General features: G+C 41.9%; 1 protein-coding gene across 6 annotated transcripts in view; it reads left to right on the top strand.

Moving 5' to 3' along the window:
- ltbp1 (latent transforming growth factor beta binding protein 1) overlaps positions 1 to 19,258 on the top strand; it is a 463,174-nt gene that overhangs the window by 265,147 nt on the left and 178,769 nt on the right. For 5 of the 6 annotated variants that reach the window (XM_063055533.1, XM_063055535.1, XM_063055537.1 and 2 more), the window contains 4 exons: positions 5,246 to 5,485; positions 13,318 to 13,340; positions 14,476 to 14,566; positions 15,445 to 15,543. In XM_063055533.1, coding sequence (XP_062911603.1) covers positions 5,246 to 5,485; positions 13,318 to 13,340; positions 14,476 to 14,566; positions 15,445 to 15,543 — 453 coding nt within the window. The remainder of the gene's footprint in view (positions 1 to 5,245; positions 5,486 to 13,317; positions 13,341 to 14,475; positions 14,567 to 15,444; positions 15,544 to 19,258) is intronic. The other variant, XM_063055536.1, reaches the window with a different exon arrangement.

Raw genomic sequence — 19,258 nt, 5'->3', positions numbered from 1 at the left:
CTTTGTCGAACTATGGCGGGTAGTCCTGGAAACCATGCACTCACATCTATGGAGAGGGGGAACTTGTGTGGAGCTTCAGACCTTACCCTGTGACAACAAAGGCAAAGATGTGCATTAAAAATCAGTGTTGGGCAGAAATGAAAGATGATAGGCATTTTCATGACTATCGCTGGTCAATGTGTTTGTCGCTTTGGTGTTGTGTTTGACACAGAGCTAAATTTTGATTCACATGCTCACTCTTACCTTTACCACAGATTCTCAGTTTTACTACATTACGCTCTTTGAAATACTCCTTAAGATCTCCCTCCCTGAACAAACCTGTAGATATCTGTCCCAGATATTTCTTTCTGCAGCTCGCTGTCATATTTTTGATCGATTACACACCTGGTCAGGGCCTTGGGATGCTTTACTACATCTGAGGTGCCATATGCCCAAGTTGTAGCTGTTCTTTACTGTTCAAGATAAAGGTGATGTTCCACAAGTGGCAATGGAAGTTGAGAACTGTCTCCAGCCCGGGCAGGGTCAGCGAGGTCTTTTGTTAGTGTGATAGAAGCAAGGCAGGTAAATAAAGTTAAGGTGCCGATTGACCATGATTAATTGAACAACTAAACAAGGTTGCAAAGGTCATTTGGACAGTTTTGTCAGATAACCTTAAAATGATAAACGCCTAGGAAAACACATCATTGGTTGGTTGCATCAAACCTTCTCGTATTAGGAACTGTATCTTTTATTTGGTCTCAGCTTCAGTTTAAATGAAGTCAATTTTCAGCCCATGCTCAAAGTTCAAAGTAAATTTATTATCAAAGTACATATATATCACCATATACCACCCTGAGATTCATTTTTGTTGCAAGCATACTCAATACGTCCAATAACTATAATAGACTCAATGAAAGACCACACCAACAGGGTGGACAACCACTGTGTAAAAGACAACGAACTGTGCAAATGCAAAAGGAAAAAGAAAACTATTAATAATAGATAAGGAATAAATATCGAGCACATGAGATGAAGAGTCTTGAAAGTGACTCTTCAAGACTCTTTGACTCTCTTAGGTTGTAGCAACAGTTCAGTGATGGGGTAAGTGAAGTTATCTCCTCTGGTTCAAGGGCCTCTGTGTCACTACAACAGGCAGGAAAAATGGGGGACAGGGATGTAAGTGAGGGAATGGAATTACTCTGAGAGCAACCATGCTTCACTGGAGAATATGGTCCACTATGTTGTAAGGAAATATAAACTAAATATGCACTCATTCATGCCCAGTGCCTTGCTGCTTAGCCAGTGCATGTATTTATTATTTTTGTTAAAGGCTTAAAATGCATTAAAACAAAATTGCACATTTTAAAAGTAACGTCTGCAAAGTGCAAGTCTGCAGGATTGGGTCCCACGCCCACATAACACCATTCCTGTACACTCTTACGCTCTGCTTTAAAAACTTTCTACAGCACAACTAATCACTCAAGATCCAATCAATCTCTACTAATTATACTAACTGTAAAATGGTGAAACTTGTGTGAGGGCTTGGTGGATAGTGTGTCCCTGCTTCTTTGTTTTTTCTGCAGTTAAAATGAACATCAAATGGCTATGAATCGGGCGATTCAATAAAAATATAATTTCTTGACCTTTTGTTTGATAGTCAGAATTGAAAATATATGTACAGTATAGATATATGAACTAAGCGTATGTATTTTTTCAATATGTATACGTGTATAAAAGTGGACTAATCTCCAGGACTTCACTGACCTTTGCGTGTCTAAGAACAGTGTGGGAGGCAGGCGAAGAAATTGCTGGTGCATGACAGGGAGATTTGCAGCAGGTTGGAGGGTAGAAAATGTGCCTTTATGTAGGATGGGCTGCAAAGAAAAATCTGGGAACTATAGACCAATAAGAGTAGTATCTCTGTGAAAGGATTCTGAGGGATAAGATGTACATGCATCTGGCAAGACAGGAGTTGATTGGAGGTTGTCGATATGGCTTTGTACATGGGAGTTTTGAGCTTATTGCTTATGAACTTAGTTGAGTTGTTTGATGGTGTGACTAACAAGGTCAATGAGGGAAGGGCAGTAGATAAGGTCTACATGGACCTCAGCAATGCCTTAGATAAGGTTCTGGACTGTTAGATAGCAGGGAATCCAGAGAGAGGTGGCTTATTGGATGCACAATTGGCTTGATGGTAGGAATCAGAGGGTGATTGTGGAAGTGTTTTGTGTACTGGAGGCTTGTGATTAGTGGATGCTGAGCCTATTGATGTGTGTCATCCATAACAACAATTTGATAAGAATGTACAAGGTATAATCATAAAAAATACAGCACTGAAACAGGCCCTTCGGCCCATCTAGTCCATGCCGAATCATTTAAGCTGCCTACTCCCATGAACCTGCACCCAGACTGCAGCCCTGCATTCTGCTGCCATCTGTGTACCTATACAAGCTGGCAGCTTGTTCCACACTATCATGACCATCTGAGTGAAGAAGTTTCCCTTCATGTTCCCCTTAAACATTGCACCTTTCACCCTTAACCCATGACCTCTGGTTATAGTCCCACCCAACCTCAGTGGAAAAAGCTTGCTTGCACTTACCCTATCTATGCCCCCCATAATTTTTTACACCTCATGGCTTTGTGAAGGGCAGATCGTGTCTAATAAGCCTGATAGAGTTCTTTGAGGAGGTGACCAGGCATATAGATGAGGATAGTGTAGTGGATGTGATCTACATGGATTTTAGTAAGGCATTTGACAAAGTTCCACACAGTAGGCTTATTCAGAAAGTAAGAAGGCATGGGATCCAGGGAAGTTTGGCCAGGTGGATTCAGAATTGGCTTGCCTGCAGAAAGCAGAGGGTCGTGGTGGAGGGAGTACATTTGGTTTGGAGGGTTGTGACTAGTAGTGTCCCACAAGGATCTGTTCTGGGACCTCTACCTTTCGTGATTTTTATTAACGACCTGGATGAGGGGGTAGAAGAGTGGGTTGGCAAGTTTGCAGACGACACAAAGGTTGGTGGTATTGTAGATAGTGTAGAGGATTGTCGAAGATTGCAGAGAGACATTGATCAGATGCAGAAGTGGACTGAGAAGTGGCAGATGAAGTTCAACCCGGAGAAGTGTGAGGTGGTACACTTTGGAAGGACAAACTCCAAGGCAGAGTACAAAGTAAAAGGCAGGATACTTGGTAGTGTGGAGGAGCAGAGGGATCTCGGGGTACATGTCCACAGATCCCTGAAAGTTGCCTCACAGGTAGATAGAGTAGTTAAGAAAGCTTATGGGGTGTTAGCTTTCATAAGTCGAGGGATAGAGTTTAAGAATCGCGAGGTAATGATGCAGCTCTATAAAACTCTGGTTTGGCCACATTTGGAGTACTGTGTCCAGTTCTGGTCGCCTCACTATAGGAAGGATGTGGAAGCATTGGAAAGGGTACAGAGGTGATTTACCAGGAATATTCCTGGTTTAGAGAGTATAGATTATGATCAGAGATTAAGGGAGCTAGGAGTTTACTCTTTGGAGAGAAGGAGAATGAGAGGAGCCATGATAGAGGTGTACAAGATATTAAGAGGAATAGATAGAGTGGATAGCCAGCACCTCTTCCCCAGGGCACCACTGCTCAATACAAGAGGACATAGCTTTAAGGTAAGGGGTGGGAAGTTCAAGGGGGTTATTAGAGGAAGGTTTTTTACTCAGAGAGTGGTTGGTGTGTGGAATGCACTGCCTGAGTCAGTGGTGGAGGCAGATACACTAGTGAAGTTTAAGAGGCTACTAGACAGGTATATGGAGGAATTTAAGGTGGGTGGTTATATGGGAGGTAGGGTTTGAGGGTCAGCACAACGTTGTGGGCTGAAGGGCCTGGACTGTGCTGTACTATTCTATGTTCTATGTTCTGTCTGATCTCCTTTCAATCTTCTACATTCCAAGGAATAAAGTCCTAACCTATTCAACCTTTCTTGACCTCCAGATCTGGCAACTTCTTCGTAAATTTTCTCTGTACTCTTTCAACCTTATTTACATCTTTCCTGTAGGTAGCTGACCAAAGCTGCACACAATACTCTCAACTAGGCCTCATCAATGTCTAATACAATTTCATACATAACATCCCATCTCCTGTACTCAGTGCTTTGATTTCTGAAGGCTAATGTGCCAGAAGCTTTCTTTATGACCCTATCTACCCGTGATGCAACTTTCAATGAATTATGGGCCTGTATTCCTCGATCTCTTTGTTCTACCACACTCCTCAGTGCCTGACCACTTACTGTGTAAGACCTACTCTGGTTGGTCCTCCCAAAGTGCAACACCTCACACTTGTCATGTTTGGTAGGTTTACAGGTTAACATCGGTTGCATAGTAGACAGTGAAGAAAATTATGGAGTAATCTTGATTACTTAGAGGGCTGAGGAATGGCAAATGGAGTTGAATTCACATAACTGTGAGGTATAGCATTTTGGAAAGTTAAATAATACTAGAAACTTCACAGTGAATGGTAGAGTCCTGGGGAGTGTAGTAGGACAGAAGGACCTTGTGTTCAAATACATAGTTCTCTGAAAGTGGAATCACAGGTTGACAGGATGGTGAAGACTGATTTTGGCACACTGGTCAGGGCACTGAGTATATAAATTGGAAGATCATGGTGAGGTTGTATAAGAAGCTGGTCAGGCCGGCTTTAGTTTTTGTCTTCTTAATATAGAAAAGATTCTTTAAAAATGGAAAGAGTGCAGAAAGGTTCTACCAGGATGCTGCCAGGACTTGAGAAACTGAATTATAGGAAGAGGTTGGACTTTATTCCATAGAGCATAGAATTGGTCTATGGTCATTGGTCTTTAAGAGATGTACTGTATAAAATCATGTGGGGCGCAGATGGGGTGAATACACTCTGTCTTTTTCCCAGTGTTAGGAATTCGAGAACTAGGGGCATACCGTTAAACTGAGCGGGGAAGAGACGTATTAGGAAATTGAAAGGCAGCTCGTTTATCCACAGGTGGTATGTTTAAGGAATGAGCTGCTAGAAGAAGTGGTTGAGGCAAGGACGATAACAACTTTTAAAAGTTAGTTTGACAGGTACATCCACAGGAAAGGTTTAGAGGTTTATGGGCCAAATGCTGGCAATTGGGACTGGCTTGGATGTGTATTTTGATTGGCATTGATCAGTGGGACCAAAGTTCCTGGTTCTATGCTGCATGGATTGATGATTCTCTGTATGTGTATACAGAATGGGATAGTACATTAAATTGTGCTAAGCATCGTTTTATCTTGTCCTAAACAGCTGCCTTCAAGCAAATCTGTCCTGGTGGAATGGGATACCATGTTAGTCAGACATTCAAGAAGGTGACTGTCAAACCTCGGCCTGATGTTAAGGTTCCCAGGGTTCCTGCTCCTGCAATGACTCAACCCGTGATTAAACACTCCGACCCATTACCCACTCCAGCACAAGTTCCACCAGAGCAACCCTTGGAGGCCTTCTCCTCCATTCAAACCCCACAGCCTGAGGTGATAATCCCAGAAGGTAAGGACATGTTCAATTTTTTTTTCCCGTTGGCCTCAAGTGAAAGAGAAAGCTACCTCTCCAGACCTTAACCTAATTGATCTACTAGCATATAGAATAATTAGTTTAAGGCCTGGAGAGTAGCTTTCTCTTGAGGGCAGTCCTGCTCCTTATTGAGATAAATTAAAAGCAATCATAATTACATTTGTGCCTGGCCATTGCTGTCCAGTCCTCTGGAAATCCAGTGACCAGACTAAGATCCAATAAGGCTGAACCCAGAGAAGGAGGTATCAGATGCGTTTATTGCTACTCAGGTCATAAATTAATTTTAAAATTAATTATTGCTGCCCCAATAATGCTCTATATTAAAGTTAACAATAAAAGTGGCATACAACGATTATCATGCAAGGGATTACTTTATACTTTATTGTCGCCCCAACAATTGATACTAGAACGTACAATCATCATAGCGATATTTGATTCTGTGCTTCCCGCTCCCTGGATTACAAATCGATAGTAAATATTAAAAATTTAACTTATAAATCATAAATAGAAAATATAAAAATGGGAAGTAAGGTAGTGTAAAAAAACTGAGATGCAGGTCCGGATATTTGGAGGGTACGGCCATTAAAGAAATTTTCTGTTATTATCCATCAGTCTTTTTGAATGAGAAGTTAACATTGGTATGTAAAATTAGCGCACAGCTGTATTTGAGGAAGGAAGGTGGATTTTTTTTCCCCAATGTCCCCCACATTGTTGGCTAGTGTGACTTGAACAGGTTTCTTGCTGCTCTACCTCATTCATATTATTGGATTGTGCTAGGCCTCAAGTGGTTACTATATGAGGCTACGAGTCACTCTGCGATGGCACGAAGTCAAATAAAATATTACAAAATGCAACCTTACAGGATGTATTATTTAATATTCTTCATGCATCTCACAGAGAAGCAATGGCACACACATTACCCATTCGTTTTAAGGACACGCTTTTGAGTTATGAGACATAATAAAATTAGGTAACAGCGTCACCACATAAATCAACATGTGATGCAGGCAGTGTGGGAGTGAATTCTGTCAATGTGCAATAGCTTCCAGCAGTTCTGAGTCTATAAGCTCTTAATCAGCTTTCTGTCTGATACAGAAAGGAAATTAGCTGTCTTACATATCATGGACAACTAAAAGATCTGCTATAACGCACACAGAATGCTTTAGGAACTCAGCAGGTCATGTAGCATCCAGGGAGGGAAGCAATGGAGTTGATGAAGGGTCTTGGCCCAAAACTTCTATTCATTTCCCTCCATAGATGCTGCCTGACCTGCTGAGATTCTCCAGCATTTGTTTTTGTGTGTTGCTGCAGATTTCCAGCATCTGCAGTCTTCACTGGGTTTCTGATCTGCTGATGGTTAGCCCAGAATGTTCTACCCAACTCTTACCAAGTCATTACAGAGCTCCTCTCTTCCATGGCCGTTGCTTATGATAAAGATTACCCAAGGAACAATTGTCAGTCATAGAAAATAAACATCTTTGAGATACTTAACAGAATAGAGAAAGTTAACTCTGATATTCAGCAAGGTCACACTCAGTTGGCTACTCTTCTATGGGCTACATTTGCATGATTCTAGGTGTTTTAAGAACACTTCTAAGGATATTGATTTCACTTTAAAGGTGAATATTCTAGAAACATATCTCCAAATAACTTTCGCTGAACCTATCTTATTACCCAGCAGGAGGGAATCAGTGTTTTAAAAGAAAGTTAAGGTTAGAATTCTTTTGAAGTATTATTTCTGTATTGCCAAGCCCACCAGGATAATCTGTACTATATTAGTTTTTTTACTAAATGAGAGAAAGTAATGTGAGATTCCTAAATTCTGAGGAGCTGACAGAATGTGAATAATATTGGGAGATTGTACAAAAGAAATCTGAATCCGCAAGGGTAGATTGTACAGGCATGTTACTGCTAAAGTCTTACCCGCAAACTATCATACTTCAGTTCAGCTGACACACTCTTTCTTTGACTGTTGTTCTGTGGCTCTAAGTAAGTGGGCACCAATATTAGATACCGTAAGAATGTAAGTCTGCTTGAGCTCCCGCCAAGAAATATGCACGTGGTTTTTTTTCGTTTCCTGGAACCAAGCATTTTCTGTAGCTTGTGTAATATCTGCCCTCTACTCTCTCTCATCCCAGCAAACCTATTCTGTTTTCACTTTTAATTTGGTAGATTGGTTTACTATACTATTGTGGTATACAGAAAAAAATAGTGCATAACGTTCATCCAGATCAATTCATTACAACTGTACATTGAGTTTGCAGAATGTCAAACATGTAGAATAAGTGTTACAGTTAAGAGAAAGTGCAGTAGAGTAGACAATAAAGTGCAAGGCAGACTATGAGGTCAAGAGTCCATGTTATAGGAGGGGACTATTCAACAGTATCATAACTAGCAATTGTGAAACAGTATTGGGGTGGGCAACTCATTGTAAGCTACCCTCTGCAGGTCCATTCATTACTCATTTTAATTTTTTACTGGGGAACAGTGATCTCTGACTGGGCTAGCATTTATTGTTCATCCCTAAATATCCTTTGTGGCTTGCTGGACCATTTCAGGGGTCACTTAGGAGTCACCCTATCACTACAGTCAGTGCACTCCACATTCTGTAAAATCCAAACCCTTACTGGCTGTACTGTCAGTAACAACCCATGATCATCTTAACCTACTATTAGTGATATCCTCATTACCCCATACCTACGGTCAGTGAGGAGCCAGATTTCCTACAGTCACTGAGGCTGCATTGTGTTGCCTTAGTCCCTAAGACAATAAGATCAAAAGATATAGGAGCAGAATTAAGCCATTTGGCCATCGAGTCTGCTTCACTATTTCATCATGACTGATCTATTTTCCCTCTCAGTCTCAATCTCTTGCTTTCTCTCTGTATCCCTTCATGCCCTGACTAATCAAGAGTTTATCAACCTCTGCCTTAAATATACCCGATGACTTGGCCTCCACAGTTGCATGTGGCAGTGAGTTCCACAGATTCACCGGTGTCTAGCGAAAGAAATTCCTCCTCCTCTTCTCTGTTCTAAAAGGACGTCCCTCTATTCTGAGGCTGTGCCCTCTGCTCTTAGACACTTCCACCGTAGGAAACATCCTCTCCACATCCAGTCTGTCAAGGCCTTTCACTATTGAATAGGTTTCATTGAGGTCACCCTTCATTCTTCTGAATTCTAGCGAGAACAGGTCCTGAACCATCAAGCGCTCCTCATTTGACAAGCCTCTCAATCCTGGAGTCATTTTTGTGGACCTCTTTTGAACCTTTCTTAGTCAATGCAGTTTTATTAGCTAGGTTGTGTTTGTCAGTGATGTCGCAGAATCATTTGTCCCTCCTGGCACCTCGTGTAGCTGCAGTCACTGATGTCTCAGTACAGGTTGTTTCCACATTTAGTGGTTCAGCACCACTTAGTGGTACAGTTATTAAATTCACAGTCTTGGATTGACTCGGGCAATGCATATCTCAGAGGACTGTGGATGAATTTGCTGCACAACTGGTCCTTTTGTTGGATGAAATGCTGTCCCAATGGAACAAAAATGGGGTCTTGTTTTGTGTCTTCATCTTTCAGGATTTCATTTTACTTTTGCTGAATTTTTGAGCAGTCCCTTCAATGCTTGCTGTCGGGCTGAAACAATGCTTCTTATGTCAAAGAATATAGCTGTGTGCTTCTTCCTATTAACTTGCTTAAAACAACCACCTCTTTGGTATGCTTCTTTGGACCAGAAAGCTATCTGTGTTTAAAGACTGCTATTTTGTTCAGAAGTAAGTGTACAAAGGTTCCTGTGGCTAGTATGTGGTCACTGATAGTGCAGCCACACCTGTGATGTTACCTTTTGATATTAATATAGAAGAGGTCAACGCATTTCTATTAAACTTTGCTCAGTCCTGCTTTAACATGGACCATCTAATATGATTGTAATGTATTCAATGTATGTCGACTTGGATCATGGAGATTGTTCTGCACTTACCAAGAATTCGAGTCACAATCTTGTTTTTGTTAGGATGAAAATGTTGGCACTTTAAGGGGGTTGAGCTGACAATATCATGTCAGGGGTATTGTGAAATGTGAGCAGACTCTTCAGTGGTCCAAAACCAAAACTTTATTTATACAGGGTTCACACCTTTGGTGCAGTGTTCTTAAAATTTGCTGCCTTGGCCTTCCATCTCCCCCCTTTTCCTCATTTCCTGCTTCATATCCTTTCTGAACTTTTCATGAGGAAAGTTCCTCAGGACTCGTCTCTGCATTAAAGGTGTTTTAAAAATGTTGCAATCATGCACGATGATAACATCTACATCTGCTTATTATGTAAATGAAATACTTACGAGCCTTGATGTCGGATCCTGACCCGAAGCATCAGCTTATCCCTTTGCCCCCAAGGATCTGCTTGACCCACTGAACTTCTCCAGCAGTTTGTTCTTCTTTCTCCAGATTGCACCATTTGCAGTCTTGTGTCTTCAAAAGAATTGCTTGCTTTGACAAACCTTCAAGGCTAAATTTGTAAGCTAGGTGATAGCAGGTGATGTGAACTGAGAATAAAAGTGAAATTCACAAATAATTTATACATTATTTATATATTTTATTTTAATTCTAAATACACAGCATCTACAAGTGTGAATTTTGTGCTTTGATAGAATTGCAGTGATGCACCTTATTGGAGAAGAGGTTGATCTTGGTCTCATAGAACATTGAGCAATACAGCACAAGAAAAGTGTTGTGCAGAACCAGTTAAAAAGCAAAGAAAAAACACCAAACTCTAACCCCTCCTACCTACAGCACATCCATATCCCTCCACCTTCCTTACATCTATTGCCTATCCAAACGTCTCTTAAAAACCTCTGATGTATTTGCCTCTACCACCACACGAGGCAGCACATTCAGACATCCAGAACTCGCTGAGTGGAAAACTTACCCCCCTCCTCACGTCATCCTTGAACCTACCCCCACTTTCAATGCATGCCCTCTAGCATTGGACATTCATACTATTAGTCCCCTTTGCCAATCCTTTCATTGAACACCTGTCTTTAGAAATATTGGATGTTCAACAGGCATAGTGCAGTATTGAAGGCCAGATGGTATCTAGTGGTTCTGACTTTCCCCTGTCCCTGCATCAATTGATTGCTCACGCTGTCTTGCCCAATGGTGTAATAGGAGGGCCCTACAACAGCTAGTTAAAATACCCAATACAGCCTGGCACTGGCCTACCCACCATCAAGGCTGACCAACACCTTCACCATTCAGCACCCCACCACCACTATACATCACCCTAATGTACGTACAGACACACACACACACACACACACACACACACACACACACACACACAACAGTTACTTGTTTGTTGTGTTTTATAGAATTGCTTTAATATTTATTTTTTTTATGCTGCATTGGATCGGGAGTACAATCATTTTGTTCTCCTTTACACTCATGCAGAAGAATGACAGTAAACAATCTTGAATCTTGAAGTTTCTGTTTGAAAAATGCTACTGTCAGTTTGACTCAAAAGATGCAGGCTGAAACAGACAGGCAGGCTGTTAAAACAAAAGCCTTAATAAAATCTCAATTGAAGGTAATAATTCCAGTAGGGTAGAGTCTTTTAAGATACTTCCTGACTGAGAGAGAATACAATGTAAGCTTTGTCTGGGAAAACAATGTTCTACACAACAGCAGAAAAAGCAAACTTAATGTGATGCAGACGTTGAGAGGGGTGCATTTGTGCCTGAAATGATCTTTGATTTGATTTATTATTTGACTGTGTGGCTCCTCTTTAAAATGAAAAATGATTAACATCATCATTGCTGTTCCTTTTGAACTGTTGATTCAGTCCAGCCCTGCCTGAAGGTAATGGCTCCTGCTGTCTTCTTCCATCTCACCTAGACAGTGAACTCTGAGCAACAAAGTATAATCAAAGTGTTGACATTTTTATCTTCTCTCCTCCAACTAATTTATTGAGAAAGCTCTTGAGATTGGCCAACATGTGGCTTATTTGGCCAATGTCAATATATTAAGTTTATTCACAAATGAAATGCGGGCTTTATTGGCAATGCCAACAGATAATACCTGTCCATAATTGTCCTTGAGAAGGTGGTGGTGAGTTTTCTTGTTGGATACCTGCAATCTTAAAGTGAAAGGACTTGTATATTTTGGCTTAGCAGTTGTGCATTAAGTGAGTTCCTGTGGGTCTGGTGCTGCATGGAGACTATACTGGATAAGGACAACAGACTGGTAGGGAAAACCTGGAATTGGAGGATTATGGAGGCTTGATCATAGGAATTATTTAAAGAAGACAGATAAACTTCTGAAAGTAGAGAATTTAGGGCAATGAGGAACTGACTTAGAAGAAGAGTTGAGACCCGGAACGGAAGAACTGCTGGGTGTATCGAATGTCAGGGCAGACATGAGGGCTTGGTGGACTAGTCTTCTGCTTCTAGTTTTCTGAGAGTCATGCAATTATAGAAAAAATAGTTGTTTTATGTCTCAAAACCTTCCAGGAATAATGAAGAAACCACAGGACTGGAGTGAATGGGGAGCTCAAAGAAATTAACATGAGTAAAATATTAGTATTGGAGGAATTAATGGAATTGAAAGGCAATAAATCCTTGAGCCTGATGACCTATATCATATGTTTGTGAAAGGGATGACTGTGGAGATAGTGATTCATGTTTCTCGTCTTCCAAAATTCCATGGATTCTAGAATGATTCACATTGTCTGGAAGGTAGCAAATGTGATCCACATTAAGAAAGGAGAGGGAGAAAACAGGGAACTATCAGAAAATGAGCTTGTTATCTGTTGCAGAGAAAGTTCTGCAATCTATTATTAAGGAAGTAATAGCATGGTGTATAATAATAACATTGGGTAGAATCAACATAAAAATAATATGAGAGGAAAATGATATTTGATGAATTAGAGTTCTGAAGTTGTAATTAGTAGGGCAGAAACAGTTGAACCAGAGGATGTGATGAACTTGGAAGCGATTGAGTTGCTGATTAACAAAATTAGAGTGAATGGTATTGGGGATAATATTTTTCCATGGATTCAGGATTAGTTAATGAACAGAAACAGACAGAATGAAAGGGTAGGTTTAGCATTGAATGACTGCGCTGAGTGAGTTGCCAGGATCATATGTCATATATCTTATGTTTGATCATCATACAAAATAACATGGCTGTAAGAAAGAAATAGAAAGGCTTCAGGGGACTTAAGCACTTTACGTGAAAGGGGATGAACACTATGGACTAATTGTGGGGTAAAAAAGAGGGTATCCATTTCAGTGTTCAGGTGGTGATTGTAAATAACTGAGGGTTGATATACAGGTACAGTAAGCAATTAGAAAGGCATTCGGTGTATTGGCAAATATTGTAAGAGTAGGAATGTGGAGGAGTTTTGTTTCAATTGCACAGTGCTCTGATGAGATCACATTGGCATACTACATCAAGGTGAGTTTTCCTACTCAAGGAAGGGGTAAAACTTGTGATTTTGAAAAGTAGTGAATGTTCTACCAGACTAAGTATATTTCATCTGTTACTCTGCAATGGCTCAAAACTGAATTCTGGGATAAAGTCAGGCCTTTTCACGTACCATTAATCTAAGGCAGCTCACTGCCGTAGGATATTGTATTTCCACAGCCAATCTTTTTCCTATTTCAGCAAATCCAAAGCTGCTTATTTTGCTAAATTTTCTCCAAAGCTTTTCCAAAATCGTACCATATTTGTAACATGAGATGAAAAAAAACTTCATGTTTTATGTGCAAAATCATGTTCCATATCCCCTGACTAACCCTTCATTTTGTTGTGTTCTTTCTGTTACAGTGGGCACCACCACACCAGAACAGGTAGGTACAGTCCTGTGGTTATAGTGGCAAAGTGATTAGATTCAGTATAAATGTCTCACTTTTATAATTGAATGCTCATTATGTGCTCCAGTGAAGAGATTGATTGGTGTTTGCTAGAGTGTGTCAAAGATAATCTTGATGCATGCAATGCTAACATCCCCCATAGCTGGTGCAGTTTACATCCAGTCTCCAAGAATGAATGTAGGAGGCCCAGTATATGGATGGTTGGGAATAAAGCAGTTGAGTATTATGGAAAGAAGCTGAGTCTCACCTCCCTGATGAAGGGTCTCGACCCGAAACGGGGACAGTACTTTTTTCCATAGATGCTGCCTGGCCTGCCGTGAGTTCCTGCAGAATTTTGTGTTTCTCACTCCCTAGCTGGTTTGATTTGCAAAGATTGAAGTGGACATTAGTACTTACAGTTGCATTTTCCTGATCAAGATCATACAACTCATGTAGAAACAGAAAAGGAGGGAAGGTAACTTTAAGAAAAGAAGCACTAGAAGCAAAAACAAAAATAGACAGAAGTGTCAGAAGAAATATGAATGAAGGGACAAAGGTGAGAGTGAAGAAGGACAAAGAAGAGACAGGGGAAATAAAGACTTTAGCGAAGAGACATTGAGGGAGCAGAGAAGGATGAAATAAAGAAGAATTTCCAGCATCTGCAGATTTTCTCATGTTTATGATGTACTGTATGTGGTATAAGTGAGGAACTGAAGAGAGAATGGAAGAGCAAGGTGAGATTTGGGAAAAGAAATGGAAGAGATGTAGACAGAAGCAAATTAATAGACTTGAACAAATAAATGAATGGACTGTAAGAGATGGGCAGTCAGAACAATAAAATATTGGAGATACTCAGCAGGTCAGACACAGATTTGTGGTTAGGTTAACAACCTTTCATCATAATAGAATTCCATATACAAATGATTCCCTGAAATGAAGGATAAGCCATGGAACCAATTGTGCTTCTGCCTGATTTAAAAAGTGCTTTAGTAAGATATTACACTGGCCCTCCTAGGATTTGGATGATTGTTGTGTTAGGCCAGTGATTTTAGAACTAGTGATTTTTTTTTTGTTCACCAAAATCTGTCTGCCTTTAAAATAATAATATTAAATATCTTTTGTTTGCACTTAGGAACTTGAAAAGGAGAAGGTAGTTGCGGAATCTGGTCTGCCTCAGCTATCTCCCAGTATCAGTACGATACAGATCGACTCCGACTTCCCTGGTATGTTCTCTTTTTATCACTACTAACTAACACCATCACCTGATGTTTCCTTTCTCTGTGTGCAGCTGTAGCAACAGGGTTTATAAACGTGGGTCTATTTCTGATGTGACTGTCAACCAAGTCTGTTGGTATATTTCAGTCAAGCACTGATTTTCCATTAGACGCAGCATGGGCTTTGGAAATAATGTTTCCTGAATCTTAACGGGGCCAGCTGCCCATGAAAGTTCCTGAAGACTTTCCTTCCCCAGCTTGTTTCAAGACTCTTCTCCTCCAATGGTTCCTTATGGAAGGCAGTACAGTTCAAATTAAGGATGTCTGTTTGTTTATTTATTGATTGATTGATATATTGATTGATTGAGATACAGTGTGGAATAGGCCCTTCCGGCCCTTCAAGCCACACCATCCAGCAAACCCCAATTTAATCTTAGTCTAGTCACAGGATAATTTAAAATGACCTATTAACCTACTGACTGGTGCATCTGAGGAAACCGGAGCACCTGGAGGAAACCCACATGGTCACAGAGAGAATGTACAGGTTCCTTACAGCAGCGGGGGGAATTGAACCAGGGTCGCTGGTTCTGTAGAACGTTGTGCTAACCATTGCGCTACTGTGGCAGGCCATGCTGCCATTTAATTTGGTTCCACAGAACTGAAGAAGCTCTTATTGTTGATCATTGCTGCAGGCAATCTGCTAAGGTTGGATAGCCTTGTCCATCAATTATGCTGCATTGTCATTGTGAATTTATACTGAGATTTGACACCTCTATCCACTGTTGTTTCAGCTGCCTTTCCATAAATTACTGGCATGTGATGCATTTTTAAAAAATGCTTTAATGTACTATTTGCTACTCATGTTTATACGTTTCTTCCTCTCACAGAAGTGGTGGAAAAAGCCTCCCCACCAAGCCCAGTCCATATTGCTCATGAGGTGTCTGCATCCAGCTTGACCCACTTCATTGCGTCCACTCAAGTTGCAGGTACAGTGAGCATGCATTGTGAGAATTTCCGTCCCCTCCCAGACGATTACCAATACTTTTACTGCGGTGTCATGGTAGCATTATGCTATTGTATCACCAGCAACCATGCTTCAATTCCACCACTGTCTGCAAAGTGTTGGTGCATTCTTCCCGTCACTGTGTGGGTTTTCTCTGGGTGTTCCAGTTTCCTCCCACGTTCCACTCAATGCAGATGCCTAGGGAAGGTAATGGACTACCTCACGCAATGCTTTTAATGATTGCACCCTCCAAATCTTCATTTTCATTGTAACATTCAAGATGATTGCCAATGCTTTCATAATTCCTAACTTGTTGAAGTAGTGAAATCATTTCAAGTTCACTCCCGGCTGTTTCTGACATCTTCAAGCCTGAACGTTTGAAACTGCAGTCAGCAAAACAATTCAGAATTATCTTACTGCTTATTTCTCACAGATTTAACTTCCTGTGACAAAAACCACTGCTTTTTGAGCACAAATACGTGCAACTGATGCTCTTACAAGCTTATATATATATATAAAAAAATTGGGAAAGGGCAATCGGTTGAAGAAAATGTCCTTTCCCAGTTAAGTACCATTTCCCTCAGTTGCTTTCACCATATATCTTGGAGCGGTTTTCCTTGGAAATCCATCTAGTTCTTACCCAAATTTCTTTAAACTACTTTATTGAGTACACCCAGTAACTGTTACAAGGGGGCGTTGGGGGCGTCTGGAGCCTGGACTCGGACTCGGATGCGGACCCAGGACCTGGACTCGGACGCGGACCCAGGACCTGGACTCGGACGCGGACCCAGGACCTGGACTCGGACGCGGACCCAGGACCTGGACTCGGACGCGGACCCAGGACCTGGACTCGGACGCGGACCCAGGACCTGGACTCGGACGCGGACCCAGGACCTGGACTCGGACGCGGACCCAGGACCTGGACTCGGACGCGGACCCAGGACCTGGACTCGGACGCGGACCCAGGACCTGGACTCGGACGCGGACCCAGGACCTGGACTCGGACGCGGACCCAGGACCTGGACTCGGACGCGGACCCAGGACCTGGACTCGGACGCGGATCCAGGACCTGGACTCGGACGCGGATCCAGGACCTGGACTCGGACGCGGAACCTGGACTGGGACTCGGACGCGGAACCTGGACTGGGACTCGGACTCGGACACGGAGCCTGGACTCGGACTCGGACACGGAGCCTGGACTCGGACTCGGACACGGAGCCTGGACTCGGACTCGGACACGGAGCCTGGACTTGGACTTGGATTCGGATTCGGACACGGAGTCTGGACTTGGACTTGGATTCGGACTCGGACACGGAGCCTGGACTTGGACTCGGACTCAGACTTGGACACGGAGCCTGGACTTGGACACGGACTCGGACTCGGAGCCTGGACTTGGACTCGGACACGAAGCCGGGGCTCGGACTTGGACACGGATCCAGGACTCGAACTTGGACGTGGAACGACAAAACCAAACAAAGACAGACAATTGGTATCTTGGCTCAGAGTGCGGCAAATGGCCTGCAAAACTCAGCTGGACGCGAGATGACAAAACCAAACAACGACAGACAATTCGTATTTTAACTCGGAGTAGCGGCAAATGGCCTGCATTCCTCAGCTGGGCACGAGATGACTGAACCAACAATGACAGACAATTCGTATCTTGACTCGGAGTAGCACCTGAAGCGGCAAACGGCCGGCAATCACTTAACTGGACATGAAGGGACAGAGTTCCCGACTCGGAGTAGCGACAAACAGTCGGCAATCCTCAGCTGGACACGAAAATGACAGAATTCCCAAAGCAACCCCAGGTACCGAGTCCACTATTCTTGGCGGCCCAGAACATGCATTGCCGCACGGCTCAGGAGATGGACCAGCATGGTGTAGATGTAACAGAGTTTTTATGCTGCTGGTTCGGATGAAAATCAGGTGCCCTAATCAAGGAGCCCCGTAGAACACGGGAAAAAGGAAATTAACTGAAATGAGGAATCAACGGACCGGACTGTGACAGTAACCTACTTAACAAAGATATGATCCATTGAAAGGTAAAAGGTCAACCTCCTCTTACAACTTTTTTAGTCCTGGTTTCCGAACATTTAGCTGAAGCTCCCAAAATTGGACCCATTTGAGCAACATAGTGGATTGTATGGATTTTAGGATATTGTTGCGTCTTTTTCACTGAGTTACTTAAAGACTTCTTTGTGTAGGTTACCACTGCATTTCTTGAAAAATCTCCACACCGTCCACTTGAGGACCGTGAAGTTACAGCATAAGCTTTGTTCTTAGCGCACTGCTCTTTTTGTTGCTACCAGTGTTGGCATGCATTGGGAAAATACATAGCTTTATCTGATTGGAATATGTTCAATTTCAAGTAGCTTATGTTTTGCTGTATGGAGCAGTAACTTTGGATTAAACACTGAGAGTGCAAAAGCAGGATTTTTAGAAAGAATGGGGAACTTTTCAGCAGCACTTCAGTCAAAAGTGACAACAATTGAAATCTGTATGTATACCTTCTGGTGGGAGAGTTGATCTCTATCTGCAGTGTTCAGCATGTGTTTGCTCTTGGCCGCTGGCTTCAATCCCTTTTGTACAATCAGCTGTAAGGTAGTTCATGGAAAAAAACAATGTGGGAGGTCCTTATAACTGGAGACTGTCACTGGTGTGACCAACTAAAGATCGCCTTCCACATTGATTGGCCTGTAAACAGAGACATTTATGTTACATTGTCCAAAGTAATTCCTGGACATGATTTCTCCCAAATATTGATGTAATTTGTAAATATTGAGGGCCTTTAATTCCTGAGAGCACTTACCTGACCCTAACCTTTTTAAGTCTCTGATTCTCTTTTGTTAAAACCTGTAGGGCATACTGCTTCATGATATTTTAAATAATTTAAAAATAAACAAAGCATTTGGGTCAACCCAGCATTTTAGCCTCAAACGTTATCTCTCTGCGGCTAAACAGGTGAAGGGTGTTTTAAGCAAGTTTGGCTCTATAATAGGAAACTAAAGTAATCAAATTAGTTTGGTATATTTGGTTTCCTAACAAACATCCTTGGCAATGTTTATTTAAAGATTCCACATAGTTTTGCAAAGGTTCCTTCTGTACTTAGTTGTATTGCTGTGTTTGCAAATGTGTCCTGTCTAGTCAAGTTAAATCTCTACATAGCTGTGAATGGGCATTGTAGGATATAGTAAGAATGAAATTATTGTTGTATGGTCGAGGAACTTTCCTAAGATTGCACAATACTAGTGAGCAAGATAAGAGCCTGACTCTGTTTGATACTTATATGTACGTGTATATCAATATTAAACAAATATCTTCTCCGGCCTTTTAACTTTTCTACCTATCATCTCCTAGCTTCTTACTTCAGCTCCCCCTTACCCCACCCACCTGGCTTCACCTATCACCTTTTAGCTTGTACTCCCTCCACTTCCGCCACCTTCTCATTCTGGCCTCATTTAAGAGACTCTTAGATAGACTTATGGGTAAAGGGAAGGTGGAGGGTTATGGGCAATGGGGAAGGTTTAAGTTGAGTGTGGAACAGGTGTATATAGGTTGCCACAACATTGTGGGTCAAAAGGTCTGTACTGTGCTGTACCATTCTATGCTCTAAGCACATGAGGCAGCTTAACAAGGTAAGAGTCCAAGGCATTACAGGAAAGATAGCGCATTGGCTGACTGACAGGAGGCAAAGAATG

The sequence above is a fragment of the Mobula hypostoma genome, chromosome 8 (genome assembly GCF_963921235.1).
Source record: "Mobula hypostoma chromosome 8, sMobHyp1.1, whole genome shotgun sequence".
In the NCBI taxonomy this organism is placed as follows: Eukaryota; Metazoa; Chordata; class Chondrichthyes; order Myliobatiformes; family Myliobatidae; genus Mobula; species Mobula hypostoma.
This window is presented reverse-complemented; position numbering and strand designations above follow the sequence as displayed.